Source organism: Pezoporus flaviventris, unplaced genomic scaffold (assembly GCF_033815535.1).
Source record: "Pezoporus flaviventris isolate CSIRO_AGI_PZ_B2104156 unplaced genomic scaffold, CSIRO_AGI_Pfla_v1 ptg000154l, whole genome shotgun sequence".
Classification (NCBI taxonomy): Eukaryota; Metazoa; Chordata; class Aves; order Psittaciformes; family Psittacidae; genus Pezoporus; species Pezoporus flaviventris.
The window spans coordinates 2738344-2764586 of record NW_026892702.1 but is presented as its reverse complement, the minus strand read 5'-3'; the positions used below and the strand labels follow the sequence as shown (position 1 = coordinate 2764586).

General features: G+C 57.3%; 1 protein-coding gene across 1 annotated transcript in view; it reads right to left on the bottom strand.

The window, feature by feature from the left end:
- Positions 1 to 26243, bottom strand: part of LOC133283135 (collagen alpha-1(I) chain-like) — an 81600-nt gene that overhangs the window by 7028 nt on the left and 48329 nt on the right. The window contains 42 exon segments of the mRNA XM_061479634.1: positions 229 to 282; positions 627 to 680; positions 896 to 949; positions 1074 to 1127; positions 1822 to 1929; positions 2220 to 2273; positions 2609 to 2716; positions 2947 to 3000; positions 3193 to 3246; positions 3513 to 3566; positions 3817 to 3924; positions 4243 to 4287; positions 4574 to 4618; positions 4804 to 4857; positions 4964 to 5017; positions 5162 to 5215; positions 5392 to 5445; positions 6127 to 6180; positions 6623 to 6667; positions 6909 to 6962; positions 7522 to 7566; positions 7770 to 7823; positions 8128 to 8181; positions 10445 to 10552; positions 10924 to 10977; positions 11547 to 11591; positions 12065 to 12118; positions 12346 to 12390; positions 12707 to 12760; positions 12907 to 12951; positions 13038 to 13091; positions 13415 to 13459; positions 14112 to 14165; positions 14397 to 14441; positions 14540 to 14593; positions 15352 to 15405; positions 15663 to 15770; positions 18698 to 18751; positions 19508 to 19561; positions 19690 to 19728; positions 24523 to 24642; positions 25448 to 25492. Of these exon segments, the coding sequence (XP_061335618.1) occupies positions 229 to 282; positions 627 to 680; positions 896 to 949; positions 1074 to 1127; positions 1822 to 1929; positions 2220 to 2273; positions 2609 to 2716; positions 2947 to 3000; positions 3193 to 3246; positions 3513 to 3566; positions 3817 to 3924; positions 4243 to 4287; positions 4574 to 4618; positions 4804 to 4857; positions 4964 to 5017; positions 5162 to 5215; positions 5392 to 5445; positions 6127 to 6180; positions 6623 to 6667; positions 6909 to 6962; positions 7522 to 7566; positions 7770 to 7823; positions 8128 to 8181; positions 10445 to 10552; positions 10924 to 10977; positions 11547 to 11591; positions 12065 to 12118; positions 12346 to 12390; positions 12707 to 12760; positions 12907 to 12951; positions 13038 to 13091; positions 13415 to 13459; positions 14112 to 14165; positions 14397 to 14441; positions 14540 to 14593; positions 15352 to 15405; positions 15663 to 15770; positions 18698 to 18751; positions 19508 to 19561; positions 19690 to 19728; positions 24523 to 24642; positions 25448 to 25492 (2499 nt within the window).

Here is a 26243-nt window from a genome sequence, read left to right as displayed (position 1 = left end):
GTGGCACTTCTGCAGTGTTTAACAGCTCTATTAAAGTGCCTTTATGGAGCTTTGGCTCTGGGGAACGATGACTCAGTTTCAAACCCATTGCAAAGCAGGACCTGCAGCAGAGCTGCCTCTGTGGCCAGCCGCTGGGTGAGGCACAGCCCCAGCCCCAGGCTCTGTGGCTCAGGGTGCCACCAAACCTCTTTCCCAGGGAGGTTTTGCATGGTCAGGGCCAGTACTTACCACTGGACCAGGTTTGCCGACATCTCCCTTGGGTCCATCATCTCCAGCAGGTCCCTATGGTGATGGTGGGGATTTAGAATAAGCCTGACACCACCCCGTGGTGCTTCCTGCTCGGGTGTTTTAACCCTTGTACCATGTTCAACTGGCCAAGGCACACGCCTGGGCAGCACCTGAGCAGTGAACGTGCTTTGATGGCAGGGATGATTTTGGGAGCATCTAAGCATCTCCTGGGAGTCAGTGCCAAGATGTGAGGCATTAAAACCCCTCCTCGCTTCTGACCCCTGGCCTGGCCAGCTAAGGGGCAATAAATCCTTTGGCTTTGGTTTGTATTGGAAGAGATGAAGCACGAGGGAAGCCTTTGGCAGCTCCCAGCTCTACAAGAGCCCAGGTATCAGTACCTCTGGTCCAGCAGCACCAGCAGGTCCAGGCATGCCCTGTGGTCCTGGATCTCCCTGGGGAAGAAGGAGGAACAGCTCTGTCCCCAGCAAACCCCTTCCTTGCCTTGTTGGCTTTGGATCTCATGTAGGGAGGGCCCCATAGCAGGTCCCATAGGTCACCAGCCTGCCCAGGTCTGACCCAGCTCCTGCCCCACAACCAGACCTTGGGCAAAGGGTAGGAAAGAGTACTTCACCCAGAGATAAGGGTTGGAGCCATCACCCCACGGTACCTTCACTCCTTTGGGACCATCGAGTCCAGGAGCACCTCGAAGACCGATCCCACCCTGTTCAGGGCACAAGCAAAGGAGCAGCATGGAGTCAATCCTGCCCAGGGCTCCCAGTCACACACGTGTCCCCTTCCAGGTCTGTGCTTGGCCGGAAGGGGAGGAGGGACATGATGTGACTCACAAACCGTCCTCTGGCTCCTGCAGGTCCCACATCTCCACTGACACCAGCCTGGCCCTGGGACACAGAGGGAGATGTGCTCAGCATTGACCCAGACTGCCCAGCAAGGCGCAGACAGCATCATGGGGCTGTTTGTGTTGGAAGGGACCTTAGAGCTCACCCAGCTCCAACCCCTGCCACAGGCAGGGACACCTTCCACTAGAGCAGCTTGCTCCAAGCCCCTGTGTCCAACCTGGCCTTGAACCCTGCCAGGGATGGGGCAGCCACAGCTTCTCTGGGCACCCTGTGCCAGCGCCTCAGCACCCTCACAGGGAAGAGCTTCTGCCTAAGAGCTCATCTCAGTCTCCCCTCGGGCAGGTTAAAGCCATTCCCCTTGGCCTGTCCCTACATCCCTTGTCCCAAGCCCCTCTCCAGCTTTCCTGCAGCCCCTTCAGGCACTGGAGCTGCTCTCAGGTCTCCCCTTCAGGAGCCTTCTCCAGGCTGCCGCAGCCCAGCTCTCTCAGCCTGGCTCCAGAGCAGAGCTGCTCCAGCCCTCGCAGCATCTCCATGGCCTCCTCTGGGTTTGCCCCAACAGGCCCAAGTCCAGACTATCCTCATGTGCCAACAAGACCCAACATTGGAGTCCTGCCCATGGGACACAGAACGCCTGAATTATGAAGCTTTGCCAGTTCCCAGCACTTTCTATGCTGTGGGTGCCAGGCTGAGGGTGCACTGGGAGCTGGGCTGAGGCAGCCCCTCTCTATGTACTTGCCAGCAAACCTTCATGTCCCTTCTCTCCTTTATGGCCTTGTCCTCCACGTTCCCCTGTAGCAGCTCCTGGTCCTGGTGCTCCAGGAAGGCCCCTGTGGCCAGCATCACCCTGCTCAGGGGTGAAGACAGAGGTGCCACCACAAAGAAGAGAAAGGAATAGCAATAACATGAGCTTCTGCTTGGAGATGCCGTTTCACCCTCTCACTGGGTGCCGCAGACGTGTTCTCTAGGGTGCTCAGGTGATGCCAGCTCTGAGCCCTGCATCTCCAGGGGTCCTCAGCCATGGGGACACCCCTGTACTGCTTCAGCCCCCACCATGGCAAATGGAGTGGTGGAGGCTGAGCAGGCTGTGGGTGTTCCTGAGCTGCTTCAAGGAGGTACAGAGGTAGAGGCACTCACCTTCTGCCCCTGTGGTCCTGGCTCACCCGTGTTTCCAGCATCACCAGCATCACCCTGCCCGGAGGGGAAATACAGCATCAGATCCAGCACCTGCTTCCCAGCTCCATCCCAGGGGGTTAAAAGCTGAGCTCTGACTTTTAGGGCCTTCTCCACCCTCCCCTGGTTGGGATATTGGTGCTGATGGCCCCACAGCTTTACCTGCACCAGGCAGTCACCTATAGCCACGACCTACACTAGCCCAAAGAGCAAGTGAGGACACAGCAGCCGAGCAACACCTCATCCAGCAAAGGGACCCCAAAGCATCAGCTCCCTCCTTTAATGGGGCACCTCAGCCTGTCTGGGGCAGAGCTGCAGCTCTCCGAAGCTGGTGGCACTCAGCACTCACGTACCTCCTTGCCTGGCTCTCCAGGTCTCCCCGGTAGCCCCTCGGGCCCATCTTCCCCTGGCTCCCCAGGGTCCCCTCTGATGCCTGGAGCTCCACCGGTTCCTGCCTCTCCCTGGGCAGGATGAAGACAACGGGGATGATTCTGCCTCTGCCTGTCATCATTTCCCACCACCCCAGATTGCCTCGCGTCAGGTACCCAAACCATGCCCAGCAACATAAACCTATGAGCGTGCTGGGGGTGGGTTTCAAGCCACCCCACTTGGTCCTTACCCACCCCTGCAGCAGCAGGGCCAGGCGAGCCCAGTGCCACCAGTATCACCCCAGCTCCCAGCAGGGACTGACCCGCTTGCCTTTGGGCCCTGGCTGCCCCTCTGCTCCCGGTGGTCCTGGTGGTCCCTGAGGAGGAAACACAGAGCCTGGCCCTGCCATGGGTTGTTCACTGAGCCCTTGGCTCAGCTTTAACCTTCTGGTTTCAATGAGGATCAGAAACCTCCTCCCTCCCTTCCCCATCCTTGGAGAAGGTGCACAGGGAGAGATAGGTTGGAGCAGCCCCAGCTGAGGGGAGGACATGGCTCCTCAGTGATGTACCTGCTCTCCATCCAGCCCGCTGACACCAGCATCCCCAGGATGTCCCATGTCACCCTGCCAGAGGACACGGACATTAGGACAGGTCCCTCACAGACCTTGCTGTCCTGGACACCCAGTGTCTGCAGGAGGGCTGGCAAGGCTCTTCTCGCACCTTGCACCACACATGTAACCCCATCCTGATGGGAAAAGCCAGTGGCCAAAGTGGGAGCAGTTCCCCTATAGCCCTGGGGAGGATTCTGCACTTGAGCAACCAGAGGGAACCCAAGGCTCTGCCTGCCTGGGCAGATCCTGAGGAGCCAAACCACCACCCCCATCCTTACCTTCTCTCCTCTCATCCCTGAAGGCCCTTCAGGTCCATTTGGACCTTCCCGGCCCTGCAGACAAACAACCCATATCAGCAGTGAGGCTTTGCCTTATCTCGGGAGGCCCCTGCATCTCCCAAGCATGGATCTGGGATGCCCCAGCACACCACGGGCAGAGAAGCCATGAACCAGCTTCCCTTCCTCTTCCCTTTGCTTCCTGCAGGAGCTTCAGGGAGCTCCAGCACAATTCCTGCACCCCATCCTACCAGCTGAGGCAGGAGGTTGTATTGGGAATGATGGAAGGAGCCGCATCTGCACTCACCGGGTACCCAAACGGACCAGCAGCACCAGCAGCTCCAGGAGCCCCTGTTTCTCCTGCTGAGCCAGGCTTCCCGGGAATGCCGTCCAGCCCCCGTGTACCAGGAATGCCCTGCAAGGCCGAAAGACCACTTAAGCCCTCAAAACACAGCGCAGGGTGCAGGGAGGGCAGTGCCAATGGGAGCCCCATGCCCAAAGGAATTGGGTCATGGTACCATCTACATGTGGTGGGTACTGGTGCCTCATCACTGCGGGTGCAGGAGGGCACTTCTGTCCCCATCCCTGGTTGTCACCACCCAGCTACCCAATGCAGGGTCATTCTCTGCCCCACAACCAGCCCAGGGATGAAGCTGCCTTCAAAGGGGACACATCTTACATCCCACCCACTCTGCCTGCAGAGCATCTCTGCAGCTACAGCTTTCCTACTTACAGGCAGCCCTGGAAGTCCTCGAGGACCTGGGTCTCCCATTCTGCCCTGAAACAAGAAGGGTGCTCAGCAGCATGGTCATGGCAAAGGGACACAGGGGACCCTGAGCTGGGTGTCCTTGCACCATCCATGTGTGCCTGGGCCACCTCAATGGTGTCTGTGCAGCATCAGGACAAACCCAGCCAGCAAGAAGCAGGACCAGGGTCCTGCAAAGGGTTCTAGGATCCATGCTGCCAATGCTATAGGTAGCACATGGTGTGTATTGCAGAGTGTTGCCCACCTGCAGGCAGAGGAAGAGGAGCAAGACAGGTTTGGGAAGCACAGGAAGCCCTACCTGAGAGCCAGGAGGACCTCGTGGACCAGGGGGACCTGGCAGGGCCTGGGGAGGAAAGTGCCATCAGAGCCCCACACGCATCCCTGACTGCTCCCCTCTCCCCAGTGTGCAACCCATTGATGCCTATGGCAAAGATTTCTCATTTCCCATCCTCAGCCCAGCAAAGGTGACTTTGCTCAGCGCTTCTCCAGTGGGATGGAGTTAACGGGGGTGGCAGCATCAGCATTCACCTTAGGGCCAGCTTTTCCTGGGAATCCCGGTGGGCCTTGGGCTCCCCTTTCTCCCTGTGAGGAGACGAGAGATTTCCTTTGCTCCCTGTTTCCAAAGCCTGAACTCCCACCCCAGCGCATCCCCTCACTGCTGTGCTGGTGCTGGGTCTCCCAGCCCTACCTTGTCCCCCCTGCGCCCTGGCCTCCCACGGTCACCAGCAGGTCCTGGGTAGCCCTGGGGAGAGCGTGGTGTTGAGGGGTTGGGAGGAGGTTGGAAGGAGGAGGATGCTGAGGCTGAGCCCAGGGAAAAGCAACCCCAGCACTGCAGGAGCCTTGGGAGCCACCCCGAGCCCTGCCGCTGCCTGCGGCTGTCACTTACGTAGGTGCCAACAGGTCCTTGTGGCCCCTCGGAGCCAGGCTTCCCAGGCAATCCCTGCCAGGCAAGAGGAGGCGTCAACAAACCTCTGCTCCCGGGATGCCCACAGGCATCTCCTCACCCTTGGTGTTCGTGTCTGAACTGCCAAGGTCCCCCCATGTGTCCCCACGGCAGCCAAGAGCCTCTCAGGTCTGTTCATCACCACCACCGCTCCAACCAGCCCCAGCTCTCACCTTTGGGCCCAGGGAACCCAGGTCTCCATCAGGTCCAGGTTTTCCCAGAGCGCCCTTTGGAAACATTTGGGAAGGAGGTGTCATGGAGGTGCTGAGATGAGACCAGCCCCACCAAGCCATCACCGCTGCCTCTGTGCTCAGGGGTGGGCATCACTTGGTCCAGACTGGGGTGGTGGGACCAGACTCCGCCACCATGGCCTGTCCTGGCAGCTCCTGCACAGCAGCACCCCATGGCTGGCTCTCTGGTGGGGCTGCTGCTAGGGAAGGTGGCAATTCCACCCTTGGGATCATTGCGAAGCCCAGCCGAGAGCAGGCTCTAAGGGAGAAGCTCTTGCAGCTGCAGGAGCTGCTCTGGGTCTCCAAGGACAAGGGACTGTCCTGCCTGAACCTGTACCACCATTTCCACCTGGGATGGAGCTAGCTTTGATCCCTTCCCAGGACCACCCATGTGTGAAGGGTTTCCAGGGGCTGCCATCCCCATGGAGACCCTGAGAAGATGCAAAGTCCTTTGGAAAGTCAGAATCCCGTGGGAAATGATCCTGCTCTGCCTCAGCTATTTCTGCCATTGAGGCTTTTTAATGTTTTGACATTGACCAGGTCCTCTGGATGCCCTGATCTCCTGCTCATTCCCAAGGTGGGAAAGTCTCATTTCCCCCACCAGTGGCACCAGCCCTATTGACTTCCCACCTAAGAAAATACAGAGTTCATGCAGAAGGGACATTACTGTGTCCTTACTATGGATCCAGGAGGTCCTGTGTGCCCATGGGGCCCCTGCAAGCCAGCAGAACCCTGCAGGAAAGGACAGAAGATGAGCGATGGAGAGAAAGCAGGAGGGATGGAGATGCTCTCTCCTGGCATGGTCCAACACCAACCCAAACCAGAGAGGGAAGTGCCAGGGTTTATTTCCTTTTGCATTTCAGAACAAAGTGATACCAAAAATCCTACAGAAGGGAGAACTTGCCACCAGCCCAGGCTTTGTGCTGGCCCTGCTCTGGGCAGCAGCACCAGCGATGAGAAGTCATTTTGCAATAGGACCATTCTTTCTCCTACGCCCCTTAGCACTATTCTCAGCAGGTCCCTGCCCTAGAGGAGCACCTTTTGGCTGGTCTTGCTCCATCAGGGCCAGCCACCTCTTCCCCTCCGCCCCATGGACATGCTTTTGAGGCACATCCCAAGGGGATTGAGTTGCGCAAGGGGAACGGGAATCAGCCATCCACGCAGCTCTACTCACCGGTGCTCCCCTCCTGCCTGCGCTGCCCATGGTCCCTGGGTGACCCTGCAGGACAAGCAGGTGATGATGAGGATGGGGAGGCAGAAGCAGCCTCTCCCAGTCCCACCACAGCAACCCAGTGCCTTGCCATCATGGCAAGGTCCAACACAGTGTCAAGGTTTTGACCCACATGGCCATGGGGATGATGGGTTTGGGATGTTCCCCCCATCCCCATTGGGCTCAGCTCCCCCTCTTGATACAACCCACCGCTCCAGCCCTTGTCAAGTACAGAGTGTAGGATGGGAACCTGTGTACCAGGCTTTCCTTCTGTGCCTTCTGCTCCTGGGATGCCCCGCGGGCCCTGGAAGGAGAATCTCATCTCAGGAAAGCAGAGCCCATGACAGGAATCATCCACCCCATAACCTCCCTCCAGTATTGAACGGTGGCACATCCACAGTGGAATGGTCGCCAGGGTGCTGCTCTGTACTGAGCCATGGGTTCATTAATGCACAGCTCGTCCCCACACAGCTCCTCCCTGCTCCATCCCACCTTTGGATGCTATTGCAGGGAAATAACACGAGTGTGGGAGGAAACCCGTTCCCACCAACACCACCTCGACCTTGCTTTCCCCCCCTTGCCCCAGCTATTTATTCCTCCACCAAACACGACTCTGGTTGACAGAATTTGCCTTAAAAGCTGTTATTTCCTGCATTTCCTATGCTGGGCGTTAAGAGGGGAGTTGTGGTGTCAGAACACTCCATGCAGGCTGCAAAAGCTGCTTGTTCCCAGCTTATCCTGTGCAAATTCCCAAGCAGAGCCAGACAGTCTGAGCCAGCCACATCCCAGGATGCTGCTTCCCAAGAACCAGCTTCCCTAAACCAGTGCTGATGGCACCACAGGGACATGGGTCATCTACTTACAGGCAGCCCCGGGACTCCAACCAGCCCACGCTGACCCACACGGCCCTGCAAAACAGGAGTGTTAAGAAAACCAGCTTCTACCAGCAATAAACGTGCAGATGTGGGGCAAAACTGGTGCCTGGAGGTGCTGTGGTTCAGCCCCACCACAGCCCAAGCCACCCAGTGAGGGGTCTCCAAAGTGGTTTCAGTCTCCCACAGCCAAAGATGCTCCAAGATGCAGTGATGAGTACCAGTCCCCCATTACTTACCCGGGCTCCCCGTGGTCCTGGGGGTCCCCTGGGGCCATCAGGTCCTTGGTTTCCCTAAAATTCACAGAAGGATACACAGTCATTTTAGGCAATGCTGCAGGTGTCCCACAGCGTCTCCACCATGGTGAGCACCAAAGGGATCCATCTAACCACCTTGGCAGGTCAGTGCATGGCTGTTGTGTGTGCAGGGATGCAGTGCATGGGGTGCAGGGTGCCAAGAGGCTGGATCATGATGCTGTGCCCTGGCTGGAGGGACCCATGATGGAGCTGATGGGCAGGGTGGCCTCATCCCTATCCTGTACCCCAGGATGAGCACAGCCCATGAGAACCAGGGCCCACAGCGAGCACTGGCACTGACCTTGGGTCCCTCGCTGCTGTTCAGCCCCACTGGGCCAATCTGCCCTTCTTCGCCCTGCCAGGAGAGAGGACAGGAGTCAGCAGGGTAAATGCAGGCCCTGCTCCTCTGACTGCTGCCCCAGCCACCATCCATCCCTGCCTTGTGCATGGCAACATGACCTGGGGCACCAGTCGAGCTTCGGGGTGGGGATGGGGGCTTCCCCTGACCCCAGAGCTGTCATAAAATCATGGTTGTGCTGAAGGGACCTTAAAGCTCCTCCAGCTCCAACCCCTGCCACGGGCAGGGACACCTTCCACTAGAGCAGCTTGCTCCAAGCCCCTGTGTCCAACCTGGCCTTGAACACTGCCAGGGATGGGGCAGCCACAGCTTCTCTGGGCACCCTGTGCCAGCGCCTCAGCACCCTCACAGGGAAGAGCTTCTGCCTAAGAGCTCATCTCAGTCTCCCCTCTGGCAGGTTAAAGCCATTCCCCTTGGCCTGTCCCTACATCCCTTGTCCCAAGCCCCTCTCCAGCTTTCCTGCAGCCCCTTTAGGCACTGGAGCTGCTCTCAGGTCTCCCCTTAAGGAGCCTCAAACTGGCCAGGGGAGCTCAGTGGTCAGTGTTGGCCCAGAACAACACAGTTGAATAGCTTTGGTTCCTGCTGATGGAATGAGAGGCAATTGAAGGGACTGGTGTGTGGATGCCCCTGCCTGCTCCGTTACAGCCTGAATCCCAGCTCCAGCCTGGTGCTGTGTGGCGGCAGAGGAGTCGAGCTGCATCTCCATCTCCCGGAGAGCTGGAGGATCTGCTTCTCATCCTGAATAGCAAATGTGTGAGCAGATCGAGGCAGGCATCCCCTGAAGGGGAGGGCAGCCCTCGCAGGGGGATTCTGCAGACCAAAACGGAGGGTGGGAAAATGTCATCCCCCCTTTTCCTTCTTCTGGGAAGCTGGAAGCCACCAAGAAGCGCGGCCAGCCTGGCTTTGGTTCCAGGCACAAAGACTGATCTGTGGCTGGGCTTGTCCATCCTGACAGCTCATTTGGAGCACACAGAGCAGGAAAAGGCACTCAAAATAGTGCCTTGTTTCTGTGGCTTCCTGAGTTCAGCTCAAGCGTCTGGTGATGGTCAGGGCTGAGAGCAGCAGCACAGACCTCAGAGCTGGGCAGGAGGCAGGGATGAGCATCAGGGCAGGAGAGCATCCTGTGAGCTCCCAATATCCCTGTGCTGACCTGGAGCAGTGGAAGCCCTGCAAAGGTGCTTGGGCAGAGGCAGCAGAATTGAGCTGCCCTTGAACCTGCTGGAAATCAATCCCCTGCCTAAAGCCACCCTCTCCTTGCACTGCTGGACCCACCAGCTCATTCCATAGAGCCATAGGACCACAGAACCAACGGGATTGGAAAAGCCCTTTAAGCCCATCCAGTCCAACCCTTACCCCAGCACTGCCCAGGCCACCACTAACCCATGGCACTGAGGCCTCGTCTCCACGCTGTGTGAACACTTGCAGGGACGGTGACTGCAGCCCTGCCCTGGGCAGCCTGTTCCAATGCCTGAGCACCCTCTGGGGCAGGAATTGTTCCTCAGCTCCATCTAAACCTGCCCTGGGGCAGCTTGAGGCCGTTTCCTCTTGTCCCATCCCTTGTTCCTTGGGAGCAGAGCCCAGCCCCTCCTGGCTCCATCCCCCTCTTGGGCACTTGTAGGCAGCGATCAGGTCCCCCCTGAGCCTTCTCTTCTCCACACTGAACCCCCCAGGTCCCTCAGCCCTTCCCCATCACACTTGTGCTCCAGGCCCTGCACCAGCTCCGTTGCCCTTCTCTGGCCCCGCTTCAGCACCTCAATGTCTCTCTTGGAGTGAGGGGCCCAGAACTGAACACAGGATTTGAGGTGCAGCCTCACCAGTGCCTCACATTGATGGGGTCAGTGATGGGGATGCAGCTGGAGGGGTCTGGTGCAGCCAAGTCAAAGCTGTGTTGGTGTCAAGCACCCGATACTCCAGGGATGCCCTTGGAGCAAAGCTCCCCATGACCAAACAGCGCAGAGGGAGATGCCGTTAAAGGGCTCCCTTAGTCCCACCAGCTCCCACCACCCCAACCAGCACAGAAGGACCAGCACTGCTGCCTGCTGGGCTTTCAGCTGGGGACAGCCCAGAGCCTTCAACCCACAGGAGGAGGAAGAGGCAGAGTGGGGTGGCAGAGATGCCCAGGGTGCTGGAGGGGAGCTGGGGCTGGGAAAGAGGGATTCTGGGCAGTCACCAAGGCACAGCATCCATCGCCCAAGTGAGGGGTGATGCACCATGGACATCCCTCAGGGCTGTCCCCTCCCACACCAGCCTCAGCACCTACCTCTGGTCCCTGGGGCCCCGCTGCTCCTCGGGGGCCTGGGAAGCCCTGCAAACCGACCTGGCCCCGGATCCCTGGGGGTCCTTTTGCTCCTTGTGCTCCACATGGACCCTTGGAGGAATAAGACACAGCCAGGGCTTGAAACAGCCGCTCCCTAGGGCAGGCACCCCTGAGAGCTCATCACTTGCTGCCCCTCTCTGCACACCCAGCCTTTGGCATGGGGCTGCTGTGAGTGAGCACCCCACAACCCTCCTCAAGAGCATCCCTGGGGCAGCGGTATGGGGCAATACATCACTTTTGGGCAGCCAAAGCCAGAGCGGGGCAGGGGGATGAGGGGTGGCGGTGGATGGGACCAAGCACAGCCTGAGCTGCCCAGCTCTTACAGCCCCAAAAGCCCTCTGGTCCCTGAACAACCACAGCACCCCCCATCCACCAGCTGGAACAGCAAAAGGGATGCCCCCACCAGCCCATGGATGTCGTACCTTGTGTCCTTTGGCTCCCAGGTCCCCCTTGGCTCCAACCGGACCTCGAGAGCCCTGCGGGAGCAGCAGAGAGGAGCATGCATCAGGAAACCCTGTTGTGCCCCCCCTCGCAACCAAAGCATGCTGTGACCTGGCTCTGGCCTCAAAGGAAGTCAGCATTGGCCAGCTTAGATCAGGGCTTCCCTCCCAGAGGGGGTTTCAGAGCTGGGAGCAGGTACATCTGCATCTCCTCATAGCAGGGGGGTCTCGAGGTTCTGGTTCCTTCACCCCCAAACCCTTCGTGCCCCCAGCACCCTGTGTCAATGCCCCCCAGCTCCCTGCCTGCAGCAGGGACAGCACGAGCATGACAAGCACCTTGTCCTCATTGCTGTGGCCTTTAACACAGGCTAAAGCAGCCCCACTTCCCTCATGCCTCAGGCAGCATCTCAGGACACACTGTTGGGTCTGAAAGCTCCTTATTACAAAGCGAGCCCAAGTGCAGCTCTGCCTCCCCCAGTGGCACTTGCCAGGTATTCAAAAGTCAAAGTCTGAACACAGGCAAAGGGTTCGGAGCTGGTGCTTTGGGCTGCTCTAACGCGGCGCTGCTGAATCCCAAGCAGGGGTGGCATGGGAGCATCACTCACCCGCTCTCCTTGGGTGCCTTTGGAACCTGGCAGGCCAATAAACCCCTTCAGAGAGACACAAAATGCAGGTTACAAAGGGAAACTCGGGAGGGTGATGTACATGAGAAGCAAATCATGGAATGGTTTGGGTTGGAAAGGACTTTATGATAAGGGGCCGTGCTCTGTTGGGATGCTGAAGGGCAGGAGGGAGGAAGCCCAGGCTGCCCCAGCCTCCTTATCCATTGGAAAGGGCAGCTCAGCACCCTTGGGTGCACCCAATTGTGCACCAGAGAAGGGACAGGCAGGGCTGGCGCTGGGGCATCTCTGCTGATAAACCCATAGGAAAGCAACAAGTCGAGGTCGCTTCAAGCAGCACTTGGAGGAGCTTTGGGGTTTGGAGATGAGCAGCGTGGCCATAGGGACGTGGCATCACCCCCCAGCCCTTATGCCACAGGAAGCCGAGCGTGCAGTGGGGAGCAGAACATCCTCCTGCAGTCAGGGAGCATCCTGCACCCAGCCACCCGCTCCCATGGACTCACCACAGGCCCCTCCTGTCCCTGCTGTCCCCTCACCCCGGGGACACCGCCTGTGCCCTGCAGGAGGAGAGCTGGCATCAGGTCACGCGTGATGGGCAGAGAGATCCCATCCCCACCGCGTCCCCTCCCCGGCTGCTGGGGACCTGCAGGCTCCATTGGGGAGCTCTGCAGCCCTTGATCCCCTCCACATCAAGGGCCAGGACACCTCAACCCCACCTCTCGGGTCCCTCCAAGCCCAGGTTTCATCCCCACAAAGTCAAAGCAAGGCAGCAAGAAGCTCTTACAGGGTTTCCTTTGGGACCAGCAGATCCCTCCATCCCGGCAGGACCCTGGGGAGAAGCAAAGGTGGTGGGAGGTTTGGGATGCTGCTCACTATCCCGCTCTGCAGATGAGACCCCAGCCCATAGGAACCCTGCCCAGGGCCCCAGGAGCTGCCTGTCACACTATAGGGATCCCCATCAGCTCACCCTAGCACCCTGCCCATGTAATACAAACCTTCCCATCCATTCCCACCCACCCAGGGGGCCACAAAGACCCTCGGGGACAAGGATTTCACACCCGTTTGCAAGGCACATGGGGGGCAAACCGAACAGCAAGCGAATGGAGGTACCCACAGCTTAGAGACAAGGGACAGCACCCACTTACCTGCGTGCCCCTGGGGCCGGGGGGGCCACGTCTGCCCTGCAAGCCCTGTGGTCCCTGCAAAGCAGCAGGGGGGAGGAGATGCTGTTAGAATCAAAGCCCTGCACCCATTGTGCAAAATGAGATCACAGCCCCACCGGAGGAGACCCCATCCTGGCACCCCCAAGACCCCGCATCACCAAGAGGTTTGCTCATGTACACACCTGGGGGCCGCGGGGGCCAGGCAAGCCAAGAGGACCCATTTCTCCCTGTGGAGAGAGCAGGGGATGGACAGGATGAGTGCAGTGGCTGGGACATCCCAAGTAGCAAAGGATGGGAGCCGGGGCAGACCCACCTGAGAGCCATTGACACCTTGGCATCCAACAGATCCTGGCTGGCCAGGCTCTCCCTGCAACAGGAGAGCGTGCTCGGCCCTGCAGCCACGTGCACCATAAGGAGATGGGATGGGACCCCCCAAGGCATCTCCCATGGGGCTTTCCCAGTGTGCATGAGTTTTAACACCATTTATCCTCTGCCATTCCCTGCTCCCCATTACCAGGAGGCTGCACTTTTAAGCAGACACATCTCAGGTATAAATCAGCCCAAGGAGTGAAACCAAGCAGGACGTGGTGGCACATCCCAGCCATGGTGGCCCCTAAATGGCAGCAGCTCCCCCAGCTCAGCCAGCACCCATGATCTGGCAATGGTTTGAAGTGAAAAGCTGTGACTTACCCTGGGGCCAGCAGGGCCTGGGGGACCCACTGAGCCACCTTCTCCCTGCAACAGGACAGAAAGGATGCCGTTTGCTATCCTGCTTTGTCCTGATCCCCTCTTAGTCTTCACATGAAGCATCAGCTACATGATGCCCCTTTGAACAGCTCCCTGGCCATTCCCTGGCTCCCCTTGTCGCTTCATGTTGGAAGATGCTTCCATTCACCACCCCCAAACCACTGCAACTTCCCTTATACATCCTCTGCAGACCCTTTGGCTGCCTCCCATGGATGTGGCAGCAGTTAAAGCTATCAGGGTGTTGAGAGCAGCAACCCAGAGGCTGTCAGCCTGGAATTCAGCTCAGCTGAAGGTGGTCACCTAAAAGGAACCCCCATGCAATGTGCTCTGCAGTGGCTCATTCCATCACCGGTCAGAATGAGCTGGGATGCTCCTGTCATCAGCACGCCCTGTGCCTGGTTGCTCTGGAGCAGTATCCCCATGAATGAGCCACATCCAGCACAAAGATGCAGACGTTTAATTTTAGGTCCAGCTCTTGGGGTTTAGTTTAGGTCCAGTTCTTGGAGTTCACTCTTAAGAGCGAACCACAGAGGGGTGGCAATGGCCGGCAAAGCCAAGTCCCCATCTTTCCAATGGGGAGCAGCAGGTTCCTGCATCTCTTTGTGGGGGCTGGTGATACAGAGAAAGCAAAACCACTCACCTCCAGCCCCACGGGGCCTTGGAAGCCCATTGCACCCTTCAGACCTGACATCCCCTGTGCAAAAAACCGAGAGTGGGGTTCAGTGAGTCGCCCACCTGCCTTTGTCCCATCCCTTGCAGGAGGAGCAGGGAAAACACAGGCTGTGCCCAAAGGCAGGAAAACGTGGGCTGGAGCCAGGGATGGGGCTTGGGGCACATCAAAGCATGTGCCAAGGAAAGGGGATGGAGGAAGGAGCAATCCCGGCGCGGTGGGGGTGAGACGTCCCCAGCATCCCTGTTAACTCACGTGAAGCCCGGCGGGACCTGGCAGCCCATTTTCTCCCTTCACCCCCTGGAAAAGGCAAGAGCAGGCAGAGCCATGGAGGAGAGCATGGCCTGGGGCTGGGGGCCGTGGTAGGGAAGGGCATAGCAAGGCAGACACCCTCTCACCTTCACTCCCTTCTCTCCTTTCTCCCCAACCGGTCCAGGGTCTCCCAAGAAACCCTAAACCAGGAGCAACGAGGACATGTGAGCCCGAGCTGGACCATCAGGAGCCCAACGTGGCTGCTGCGCTCCCCCAAAGGGGTGCTGCAGGGGGATGGATCCCTCAGGCTTGTGCTGAATGAGGCACCCCAGAAGCGAAGCCTGGCTTGTCCCCAGCACAGGGCCACCCCATTGCGTGCCAAGCTGGTGCTGAACCACACCACATGCAATGGGACAGGGATGGGGTGCCCATGGCAGCGCTGTGGCAGGGCCATGGCCATTGCCTGTGCCCTGAGCTTCACACTGAGGCAGTGGGGAAGGAAAAGAAAACCTCATGGGGCCATATGAGTGGTTCAGTGCTTCCTGTGTTAGCAGCTGCCAAGTGCTGAAGCACGGAGAGGGAAAGAGATGCTCTGTATGGATGCTGGGATGATGCTCACAGGCATCACAAAGTATGCGCCAGACAAAGATGATAAACCACATGGCACTGCTGTTTCAAATGGAAGACCATGGGTTTCAAACATCCTGTAATGATCAGATTGAGGAGGAGCCCAAAATCTCCTCAAAATTATAACTCTTAGAAGGGGGGGGAGAAAAGCTGACAAAACACCAGTAGTCTTTCTATGGACATTTTACATCCTGGCTGCAAAGCCCCTGGGAACACAGTGATGTGGGTACCAGGCACTGCTGGTGCAGTACCAGTAGAGGCAGTAACACAGAGCTCTTACTGTTGGCATCAAGTGCCTGCACTGGGACTGGGGCAGTGAGAGCTCGCTTACCTCTTCTCCCTTCTCCCCAGCCAGCCCCTGGTCACCCTGGAAGCCCTGCAGCCCCTGCGGAGAGGGAGGAAGGAGCAGAGCAGTTGAGGGGCTGCCCAGTGCTTCCAATCCATACCCAGTTCCAACCCCGCTGCACTGGGAGCTGCTGTCTTTTGCCCACAGCCACCCCAGCGCAGGCTGCAGGGGGCTGCTGAGAGCCCCAGCCCTCTCAGTGTGGTCCAGTCCCTGCCACCATCCTCCATCCATGCTTGGGGCTGCAGCTTCCCCATCCCAACACTGGCACCCCATGGCCCTGCTCGTCCACGGCTCACCTGCTCTCCTGGCACCCCCCATGGCCCCGGTTTCCCATCCAAGCCAGGTTTGCCATCCAAGCCAGGGTGACCGGAGCGTCCCGGAGAGCCCTGGAGCCCGGCTTCACCCTGCAGGGAAGAGCCCAGCACGGAGACGTGAAATAGCCACATCAGGATGACACCAGTAAGTGAAACACTGAGCCCTGCCTGCCCCTGCCTCCTCACAAGGGCATGGGGAGGGATGGCTGGGGGAGAAGCTTTGTGCATCCCAACACTGGGATGTGGATGCGCCCAGGATCTCCAACCAGAACCAGCAGGGAACAAAGTGGGAGGCCAGGAAGAAGCAGTGCATTAAGTGGTCAAGTGAAAGCCTTCTCCATCTGCTTCTTAGCGCTGGAGCCAACACTCCAAGGCATTTCTGATGCTTTCCCATATAGAATCAAAGAATCCCAGCCTGGTTTGTGATGAAGGGAGCTTAAAGCTCCTCCAGCTCCAACCCCTGCCACGGGCAGGGACACCTTCCACTAGAGCAGCTTGCTCCAAGCCCCTGTGTCCAACCTGGCCTTGAACACTGCCAGGGATGGGGCAGCCACAGCTTCTCTGGGCACCCTGTGCCAGCGCCTCAGCACCCTCACAGGGAAGAGCTTCTGCCTAAGAGCTCATCTCAGTCTCCCCTCTGGCAGGTTCAAGCCATTCCCCTTGGCCTGGCCCTACAGGCCCTGATGAAGAGTCCCTCTCTGGCACCCAAAGATGCAAGAGCCAAAGCAGATTTCTCTGTGCTGGGCATCCCCAGCTAAAGCTGAAGTGTAGCTTGCGTTTACCCCTTAGCTCACTGGCAATTGTAAATTGACAGGATAAAGCAGTCTGGAACAAAGAGATTTCCCTTCAAATCCCTTTGATTGTTTGGATTTCTCAACAGCTCAGGGACATTTGGCCAAGTCCAAAAACCAGGCTTTGTTTTAGGTTATAAAGTCAGAGGCTGAAGGGAGGTGCAGCTGCAAGTGGGGAATGTGGTTGTGAAAATACAACTTGGTTTGGGGCAGGTTTGCTTTGCCATCTCCCTCCCCAAGGCCTTCAGCATCTCAAGCAGTCATGCTCATCCCCATAGCTCATTGGTGGCCATGTATGTTTGAGTCACCAGCCCAAAAGGCAGCATTTTTGCCCCATTTCACACCCAGTCCTGGTTCTGGGGAATATTTCTTTGTGCTTTGCAATTGGGGAAGATTGTTCTTTGCATCTTGCAGGAAGAAGACCTGGGTTGCACTGCACCTCGGGCTGTGCTCTGGGGCAGGGAAGCCTCAGTAGATGCAGAACACACCACGGGCAAACCCAACCCAACGTGTGCTCAGGGGCTGATGCAGGTGGTTGAAATCCCTCCTCCTCTTCCTCACACCTGCTGTCATCCCATCAGCACCCCCATGTCAATGAGAGCAGAGTGGAGATCTGTTGGAGCCTCAACAGGCATCAAAGACCTCTTGGCCCAAGGTCTAGAAACGTGAACCTCAACAAAACCCAGCCCAGGCTGAGCCCAAAACTGAGCTGTTTCCTGGTTGGAAACCTGCCACTTAGAGCCTTCAGGAGATGCTAAAGCAAGAGCAGGAGAGCAGGGGGATGGAGACAGGGCTGTGGCCATGACACAGCCCCTCAACCCAAAGCCATCGGGCTTGCAGGTGGACTGCGATGGGTGGAAAGAATTTGCTCCTTTCCATTCCTGTGCTAATCCCCCCCAAACTGCTGACTCCCCTCCCAGATCCTGTTTATGTGAAGACTGAGAAGAGCTTTGGCATCTCTTGGTTGAGCTGCATTGACAGACTCCAGTGTTTACACACTGATGCCTTCCAGATGTTGGCAGCTGGTAAAACAGCATCTCTGGGGTTCATCCCTGCTGCAGGGGAGTGGGACAGGACACTAGGAGCAGGATGTGTGATGGAGAGCAGACACACAGTGCCTGAATCCACTCTAGCTTTTGTCATAGCTTGAGAGACCCAAAGATCCAACGCAGCTGCCAGAACCAGCCCATGTCCTGCTCCTGGTGCCTTCAGCATCAGTTCATGTAAACCCAGCCTTCCTTGGCTCCTCTTTTCAAGCCAGAGGAAAAGCAAGTCCAGTTTTGGGGAGGAAGGCATGGTGATGATGGCAGGAGGAAAGGAAGGTCATTGCTGAGAGGGAGCCAAGAGGACCACGATGCTGTGGGTAAGGTTAATGGGAGATGCTATGCAGGGTGGGAAACACTGGAAGGCTGAGGGAAGGTGGTTGCTCCGGCAGGGAGATGAGGAGCAGTGGGATGGGCTCTACTGTCCCTTTGGAGCAGCCCAGCAGCAACCAGAACAAATGAGCAAGAGGCAGAAGGGTGCTGGGGGACACCAAGCTGTGCTGGGACAGCTGTGGCAGCTTGTGTCCAGCTACATGAGAGGGCAGGGAGTGATCTGAAGACAGGCTGAGAACATTGGGGCTGTTCAGCTGGGAGAAGAGAAGCTGCGTGGAGACATCAGAGCAGCTTCCAGTGTCTGAAGGGGGCTACAAGGATGCTGGAGAGGCACTCTTCATCAGGGACTGCAGTGATAGGACAAGGGGTGATGGGTTCAAACAAACAGGGGAAGTTCAGCTTGGATCTAAGGCAGAAGCTCTTCCCTGTGAGGGTGCTGAGGCGCTGGCACAGGGTGCCCAGAGAAGCTGTGGCTGCCCCATCCCTGGCAGTGTTCAAGGCCAGGTTGGACACAGGGGCTTGGAGCAAGCTGCTCTAGTGGAAGGTGTCCCTGCCCGTGGCAGGGGTTGGAGCTGGAGGGGCTTTAAGGTCCCTTCCAACACAAACTGTTCCATGATTTTACAGAATTCTGCCATGAGCTTGTGCTCCCACAACACTTCAAACCAGGCACCCGCTGCCTTGCCCAGCTCCCAGACAGGCACCAAACCTGCCTGTTGCAGCTCTTCCTCACCTGGAGCTCCAGCGCTTGATCCAAGAGGGGCAGGGTCTCCGAGCATCCCCCAGCACAACCACACATTGAACCTCTCCAAACTGGGCTCTCCCCGCACCCCCTCCCCAGGACCCCACTCACCATGTACCCCCGGTGGCCCTTTTCCCCTGGCTCTCCTGGCTCTCCACAGGGTCCCTGTGCACAAACAGGGATCAAGTCACCAAATGTGTCCCCCCCCATCCTGCCCCATGCCGAGAGCAGCTCACGGAGGCCATCATGGGAGGACAACATGCACAGGGGCAGCTTCACGCAGGGCAGAGCAGAGGATTCGCATCCCTAAGCACACCCTGACCACGTCTGTGGGCTCTGTGATCAGGGCTCGTTTGGAGGTGGTGACAGATCCACTTCTCCATTTTCTATGATGCCCTATGGAAGGTCAGGACAGGGAGTTTTGCCTTCATTTCCTTTGCTGCATGCCATTGAGGCCAGCGGGGGTGATGGGGAGAAAGCATGACCCAGCACCCCAGGGGCTGCAGAGCCACCAGCCTGTGGCTGGCCCCACACAAGTGCTTCATCAGCCATTCCCTGGCTTGGTTTTGTGCCTCTGGGAGGGTTCCACATGATCCCCATCCAAACACAGGGCAGGAACCTGATTCCCTGGGGAAGATAAGCCAGCATCATTCAGCTGGCAGAGACAGAGGCTGTGTCTGCCAACGCAACCCAGGGATTCTGGTGTCATCCGTCACCTGCTCTCTGGTGGGAAGCAGACGAGCAACGGGTTTCTTTGAAACCCAATCCCAAAGCCCTTAATTACAGCATTCCAGGAGCCACCAGAAACAGACCCTTTCCAGGGCAGCCCAGTGCAAGTGACTGGGGACATGGTCTCTGTCCCCTGCCCAGGGCAGCAAACACCACCCAGCTACAGAGAGGACATGGGGATTTCTTACTTACAGGTGCTCCTGTTCTCCCTGGATGCCCTGGTGGCCCAGGGGCTCCGGGTTTCCTCTGAATTGAAAGAGAGGAACATTGGTAAAGCACATCTCATTGGGAAGGGGGCTGGAGAGAAGAAAACGCATCTGACCAAGCCAGGAAAATGCAAACCACAGGATAAGGTACTTGGCAGCGATACTCACCGGCCAGCCTGCATGCAGGAGCTGGTAAAATGATGATTGCTGAAAGCAGAATGGGGAAAAAAAGCAAAATTCAATAAATATATGTCCTAAATCCATTTTTGCTGCTTCAGAATGTGTTTCCCATTGCTTTGGAGGACACAGCAATGAAGCAATCCCCTAATTTATACTATGTGTATTCAAGTCGCAGGAGAAGGCTTAATCTGAGGACAATGTGTAGGTGATAAGGAACCACCTTGGCCTTATCAGCAAATTAAGACAAGAGAACTCACTTCTCAAGTCTTTCAGCTCCCCCATGGATGCCCACAGCATGTGTAGAGGTTGGCACTGTGGTGTTGGTGAGTGCAGGTACCACCACCCTTAGCCCAGGCTGGACTAAACCCACTGTTTGCACACTGCAGTTTGCCCCAGGTGGGAAACCTCATCCCAACCAGCCCCATCCAAAGCCCAGGAGCAGTCGTGGCCAGGGGATTTCTCCTTGTTGCTTCCATCAAGCAAATCTTTCAGGTACTTCTAATTGATCAGGAGACCGGATGACCACAAAGAGGGGGAAAAGCCCACTCAAAAACCACAGGGTAAGATAATCCAATCACAGTCACAGCTAATCCCATTGTACTTCAAAGCCAATGTAAAGGTCCTAAAATGTCATAGAGCAGCATCTTCTCCGCACATTTCCAAGCCACATTCCCCCAAGTTTTGGGTGATGGCAAGGAAACAAAATGATGTCTATCTCTAACACATCAACACATAGACTCATAGAATAGGGTTGGAAGGGACCTTAAAGCTCCTCCAGCTCCAACCCCTGCCACGGGCAGGGACACCTTCCACTAGAGCAGCTTGCTCCAAGCCCCTGTGTCCAACCTGGCCTTGAACACTGCCAGGGATGGGGCAGCCACAGCTTCTCTGGGCACCCTGTGCCAGCGCCTCAGCACCCTCACAGGGAAGAGCTTCTGCCTAAGATCCAACCTGAACTTCCCCTGTTTGTTTGACCCCATCACCCCTTGTCCTATCACTGCAGTCCCTGATGAAGAGCCCCTCTCCAGCATCCTTGCAGTCCCCATCTCCAGCACATCTCCTGCCCTCCCAAACCACAAGCCAGATGCTCACGAGTCAAACCCCATCTTTCCTCCACCTCCTCCCCACGGTGAGCCCAGACACATGGTCCAGGCAGCTCCCCTTGCATGAAAGGCAAAGAACCCCCCCCCCCCCATTCATCACCCCAACCCCAAGTAGCTGGAAGGGCAGGATTCCCACGTGCTCCTGAGCTTTAGGCTTGGGGGTGCTGGGGAACCCCCCTCTTGTCCCCCTTCCAAATATACCAGAAGGGAGAGAAGGGAAGGAGCCATTCCCCAAAGTAAACACAGAGCTTTCAACATATGGGAATGCTCCTAATAATGAGCAGGGCGCTGGGGGTCAGTGACGGGTGGATGATGGATGGATGATGGATGGATGCATTGAACTGCTCGAACACCACACCAGGCACCTCTGTCCTTTCCAGCTGATCCCAGTTTGGTTACCAGGAGCAAATGGGTGCAGCCCTTGCCAGGGCCAGGCCATGGTCTTCCTGTCCAGCCAGTTCTCATTTCCCTCAAAAGCTGCTCAAACTGGGTTTTGGGGGGTTGGAGCACGGCCAATGCTTCTGCCTTGTCTCAGGAATCCATGAACTCAGATTCACTCGGGACAGGATATTGTTTCATTAGGCTTCAAATAAAAAAATCCAACCTTTGAAGGGGGGGGGTAAAAATCCCACCGGAGACGTGAACTCGTATTTCAGAGCTCCAGATGCCAAGGAGAGGGGAGAGAATCAACTGCCTCCTGCAACTGCAGCAGGAAATAGCGCTTTGCTGCTGCAGCTCTGATTGAGAGAGCGGGGTGATGGGAGGAGGGATAGTGAGCAGGGGATGAAGGATGGGGAGCGATGCCCTATGGATCTGTCCCCCTGTGCAGGTCAGAGAAAAGCCTTCAGAGAGCTCTGGAGGTTATAGAATCACAGCGTCCCAGCCTGGCTGGTGTTGAAGGGACCTTCAAGCTCCTCCAGCTCCAACCCCTGCCACAGCAGGGACACCTTCCACTAGAGCAGCTTGCTCCAAGCCCCTGTGTCCAACCTGGCCTTGAACACTGCCAGGGATGGGGCAGCCACAGCTTCTCTGGGCACCCTGTGCCAGCGCCTCAGCACCCTCACAGGGAAGAGCTTCTGCCTAAGAGCTCATCTCAGTCTCCCCTCTGGCAGGTTAAAGCCATTCCCCTTGGCCTGTCCCTACACCCCTTGTCCCAAGCCCCTCTCCAGCTTTCCTGCAGCCCCTTCAGGCACTGGAGCTGCTCTCAGGTCTCCCCTTCAGGAGCCTTCTCTTCTCCAGGCTGACCCAGCCCAGCTCTGTCAGCCTGGCTCCAGAGCAGAGCTGCTCCAGCCCTCTCATCACCTCTGTGGCCTCCTCTGGACTCAGTTCCACATCCCTCTCGTTTTGACCAGTTCTCATGGCTTGTTCCACCGGGATGGAGCAGAAGCAGCTATTGAGCATCCCAAGATCTGTAACTGCTCTAGGACAGCGACTGATGTCCCCTGTTTCCCAGTCCATCACAGTGGGACCATTACGTGAGTCCATCCTATTACGTCCCCCAGGCTGAGAAGTGGCTCTGACTTGCACATCCAAATGCACATCCACCCTGCAGCCCTCAGATCACAGTCCCTCTGTTCACAACAGCAACCCTGTTCCAAGCTGCATTTCCCACCCCATCAGACATAGTGAGCTGCAGAAGCAGACCCCCCCTTCCTCACAGCAGCCAGCATCAGCTTTCCCCTTGTGCTATCTCAACCCAGCTTGGCCAAGCCCAGCCCACATTTGACGCTCCTGATTCCTGCTGCCAGGGTCAATGGGGCTCAGACACAAAGCCCATTGAGGCTGTGGGTGCCCCTCACCTCCTTCCCCTCCAGATGGGCTCCTTGCCAAAAGCCCTGGGCCAGAAGCCAGCATCCAGCCCCTGGGAGCCCTCCAGCTCCTTCCCAAACACAGAGCAGCCCCCCTGCTCCCTGCAGCATTCCCAACACCTCAGCACCAAAGGTGGTGCTACACCAAAGGAATCGGGCCACGGCAGCATCCATAGGCATGAGCATTGCTTCCTGAGGAAGAACAAAGCCTGAGGCCCCTTTCCAGATGGAGGCAGGGAAAACCAGACAATTCTGAGTGAGTGTGCGGGGCAAAGAGCATGAACAGCCTGAAAAGTGCTGCAACTGTGCCCTGACAACGGGATTATGGAGGTGTTTGCCCCAGACACCGTGGGAGAAAGGAGATTGGCCTGGCACAGGCATAGGGATGCTCTGGCACTGCTGGCTTCTTCCAGCTCACTCTCTCCTACCCCTGTTTGCTCCGGTCCAGCGCTGTGTGTCTGCAATAGGTGTGTGAGCACTGGTAGCAGCACAGCACCAGCTCTAGGGCAGCAGGAGGCCAGGAGAACAGGGAGGTCCTACAGGTCAACAGAGATTCTCCCAGTGGTCATTCCCGTGCTTCCCAGGAGGAATCTGCTCTCCGCAACGGCAGGTGTTGATCTCCTGCAGCTGCTCTGATGCGGTCCAGGGCCAAACTGAACAGGCAGGACTGGCCCAAGGGCTTCTGGTTGGTCAATCCAAGCTCAGGCCAGCACAGGACCACTGCCCAGCTCCTACCTGCAGCCAGCATCGTGGTGCAGTGCTGGCAGAGCAGAGATGCTCCCAACTATCTACTGGTCAGCACTGAAGGCATCTCCTGGAGCAGATGAATGAGTTGAAGAGAAGACAAATGTCCTGCCCAAGGTCATTAAAGCTTTTTGAGGGCTGCAGCATTGAGCCTGGCCCATTACTGTGCCCCTGGCACCAACTTGCTTTGCGAGCCACCCTCGCTGGCCTCTGCTTGGAGCAGCTGGTATGATCTGGATGGGCTGCAGTGCCATCAGAGGGACACTGCAGATGCACAACGCATCCCTGCTCCAGGGAGCTCCAGCCTTAGGTCGGTGAGGTGCCTCAGGCATCAGTGAACCAATGCCTTCAGGTACTGCCCTGCCTGGCCCACACAAGACTCAAGGGGGGTTTGAAATGAAGCTAAATCACAGCAGTCACTATGGGGAACCTGGATGAGGATGGCTGGGTCATTGCAGTGATTGCTCCCACAGTGCAGGGGGCTCTGCAACACCCCAAGCACTGTCGCCACTGCAGCAGGGCTCAGGTGAGGAAGTATCTCATCATGGCAAGGACCTGGATGAGCCAGAGCCATGGCACACAGCAGGGATGGGGTTTGGAGCAAGCTGCTCTAGTGGAAGGTGTCCCTGCCTGTGCCAGGGGTTGGAACTGGAGGAGCTTTAAGGTCTCTTCCAACACAAACCAATCTGTGACTATGATATGGTGGAAAATAGGAGCAATGCTTTGTAACCAGCAACACAGAGCAGGAGAGGAGCTGCTTTCTGCATGACTTAGGACCTTCTTTTTAACCTGTTCTACAGAGGTAGAACATGGACAGGGCTTCTGTTCATCTATGAACATCTATGTAACATCTACAGGGCATGAACCATGCTAGTGAGGTTGTGGACGTGCATGTGGACCACAGGGACCCAAGATCTCCCCATCAGTCACAGGGGAATAGCTGTGTGAGCATAGGTGTGTAAATGGGGTGCACATTGATCCCATTTCATCTGCTTATAGAGCCATTCCCAGTGAGCTCCACCTGTATCCTTGGCACTTTCCCTCTATCCCGACAGATTAGGAACCTCAAACCATGGGGAACCCTTCCTCCCAGCGCTCATCCCAGCAGAGCAGGCGCTGGTGGGGATTGGGACACGGAGCTCCCCACTTGCATGGCTGTGACTCACCGTGAAGCTCTGCCAGTCCTCCCTGGAGTTCCTCCAGAGCACGATGGTGGGAACACCAGGGATGCCCATGGGGCCCGGGTCACCCGGGAGCCCTGTGCGCCCCACGGCTCCAGGGTACCCCTGCAGAGAGAAGGGCAGCTCCATAAAGCCACTCAACACAGGCTGGACTCTCAAATCGGCCTCCAAGTGGGGTCTGAACCTAGGCACATTCCTGGGTTCAAACCAGCTCTTAAGGGCTAAACAACCCTGGCGACAGGGAAAGCAAAAGGAATGAGCTTCTGAGGTGTGCCCAAACCCATCTCAGTGCCACAGGTATTGAAGGCAATGCACACAGAAATAGCATTGTGGGGCAATGGTTTTGCTCATCTACAGCTTGGGAAGGATGGAAACTCCCATGCAAGGGTGGTTAGGAGCGCTCATGCTGTTTTATTGGGGGGGGGGAACTGAGGCACCACCCTTAATCTGAGCATCGCCAAGCATCTATCAGTGCACTGGGCAATGCTGCGTGCAGCAGGAGACCAAGCTGTGCCGTGCAGGGGCTGTGCACCAGGTTCCCAGAGCAGGAAGGGCAGCCTGGGTCTGCCCAACGCGGTGCTGGAGGACATGTCCCTCCAAGAGGAGCTGGTGGATGCAGGGGTACACACCAGCATCCCTGCTCCAGGTGACCTGAGCTAAAGCTGCTTCGTTTCCCTGCTCTGCTGCCTTTGCAGAGCCATTAAGTGGCTTAGGGGAAAGACCACAGCTTGTCCAGTCAGCTCAGTCCTGACCCTAGGCTTAATATACGTGGTAACACCAATTCTTTCCTCTTCCAAATGCACATCAAGAAGCAGCTTCAGTGTCCCCCAGTGCTCTCTTGATGAAAGCCACCCAAACCATCCATGTATTCCCTGCAGCCCCTACACCCTGTGCTCCCCTGGGTACTTACTTTGTCTCCTTTGGGTCCCACCAGTCCACGCCTCCCAGGACAGCCCTGAAAGGCAAAGGAAAAGAGCGGAGTCACCCCGAAGGGAGACCCCCACAACCAGGGGGTATCCCCCTGTGGCTGGGTGACCTCTGCTATGGCCATCGTGGCCCCAGGGAAGAGGGAAATGAGCTAAAGCAGCAGCACCAAGTCTCAAAGAAACACCCCAAAGAGTGGTGGGGTGGAAACTGCACCCTATTTGATGCTGCTTCCTTCCCACTCTCCTGCTCTGCTCAGCATCCATCACAGAAGTGCCCCCACACCATAACTCCAGGGTGCAGGAGTGAGTTTCCTGACACCTGGTGTGGAAAGGGAAGATGTTAGGAAACAATCCCATAAAGCTGGATCAGGGCCAGGCGCTCACACAGTAGTTTGGAGGAGAATGCAAACATCTGTGGCTTGTGAGAGATCTGATCCAGCCCCTCTCTAGGCAAAAGTGCACATGGAGCCAAGCAGTGACCCCACTTCAGGGCTCACCAAAGCGTCTGTCCAGACAGGCACAGAGCCAGATGCAGATCCTGGCTTTGCCTGATAAAGAAATCCATCTGGAAGATGTCAGCCAGGCTGATAACACGCCAGGCTGCAGCACAGCATCTACTGCGTGTCTGCTGCAGACCTGCGGACCTGACAGCTTCAATTACAGCTGCTTTTTGTTCTGAGCTTATAAACAGCTTTGTCCGAGCCTGGGAATCCACCGGGGTCATTCCCAGCTAGCACAGACACGCTGCATCCCTGCTGCAGCCAGCCCTCGCTGCCCTGT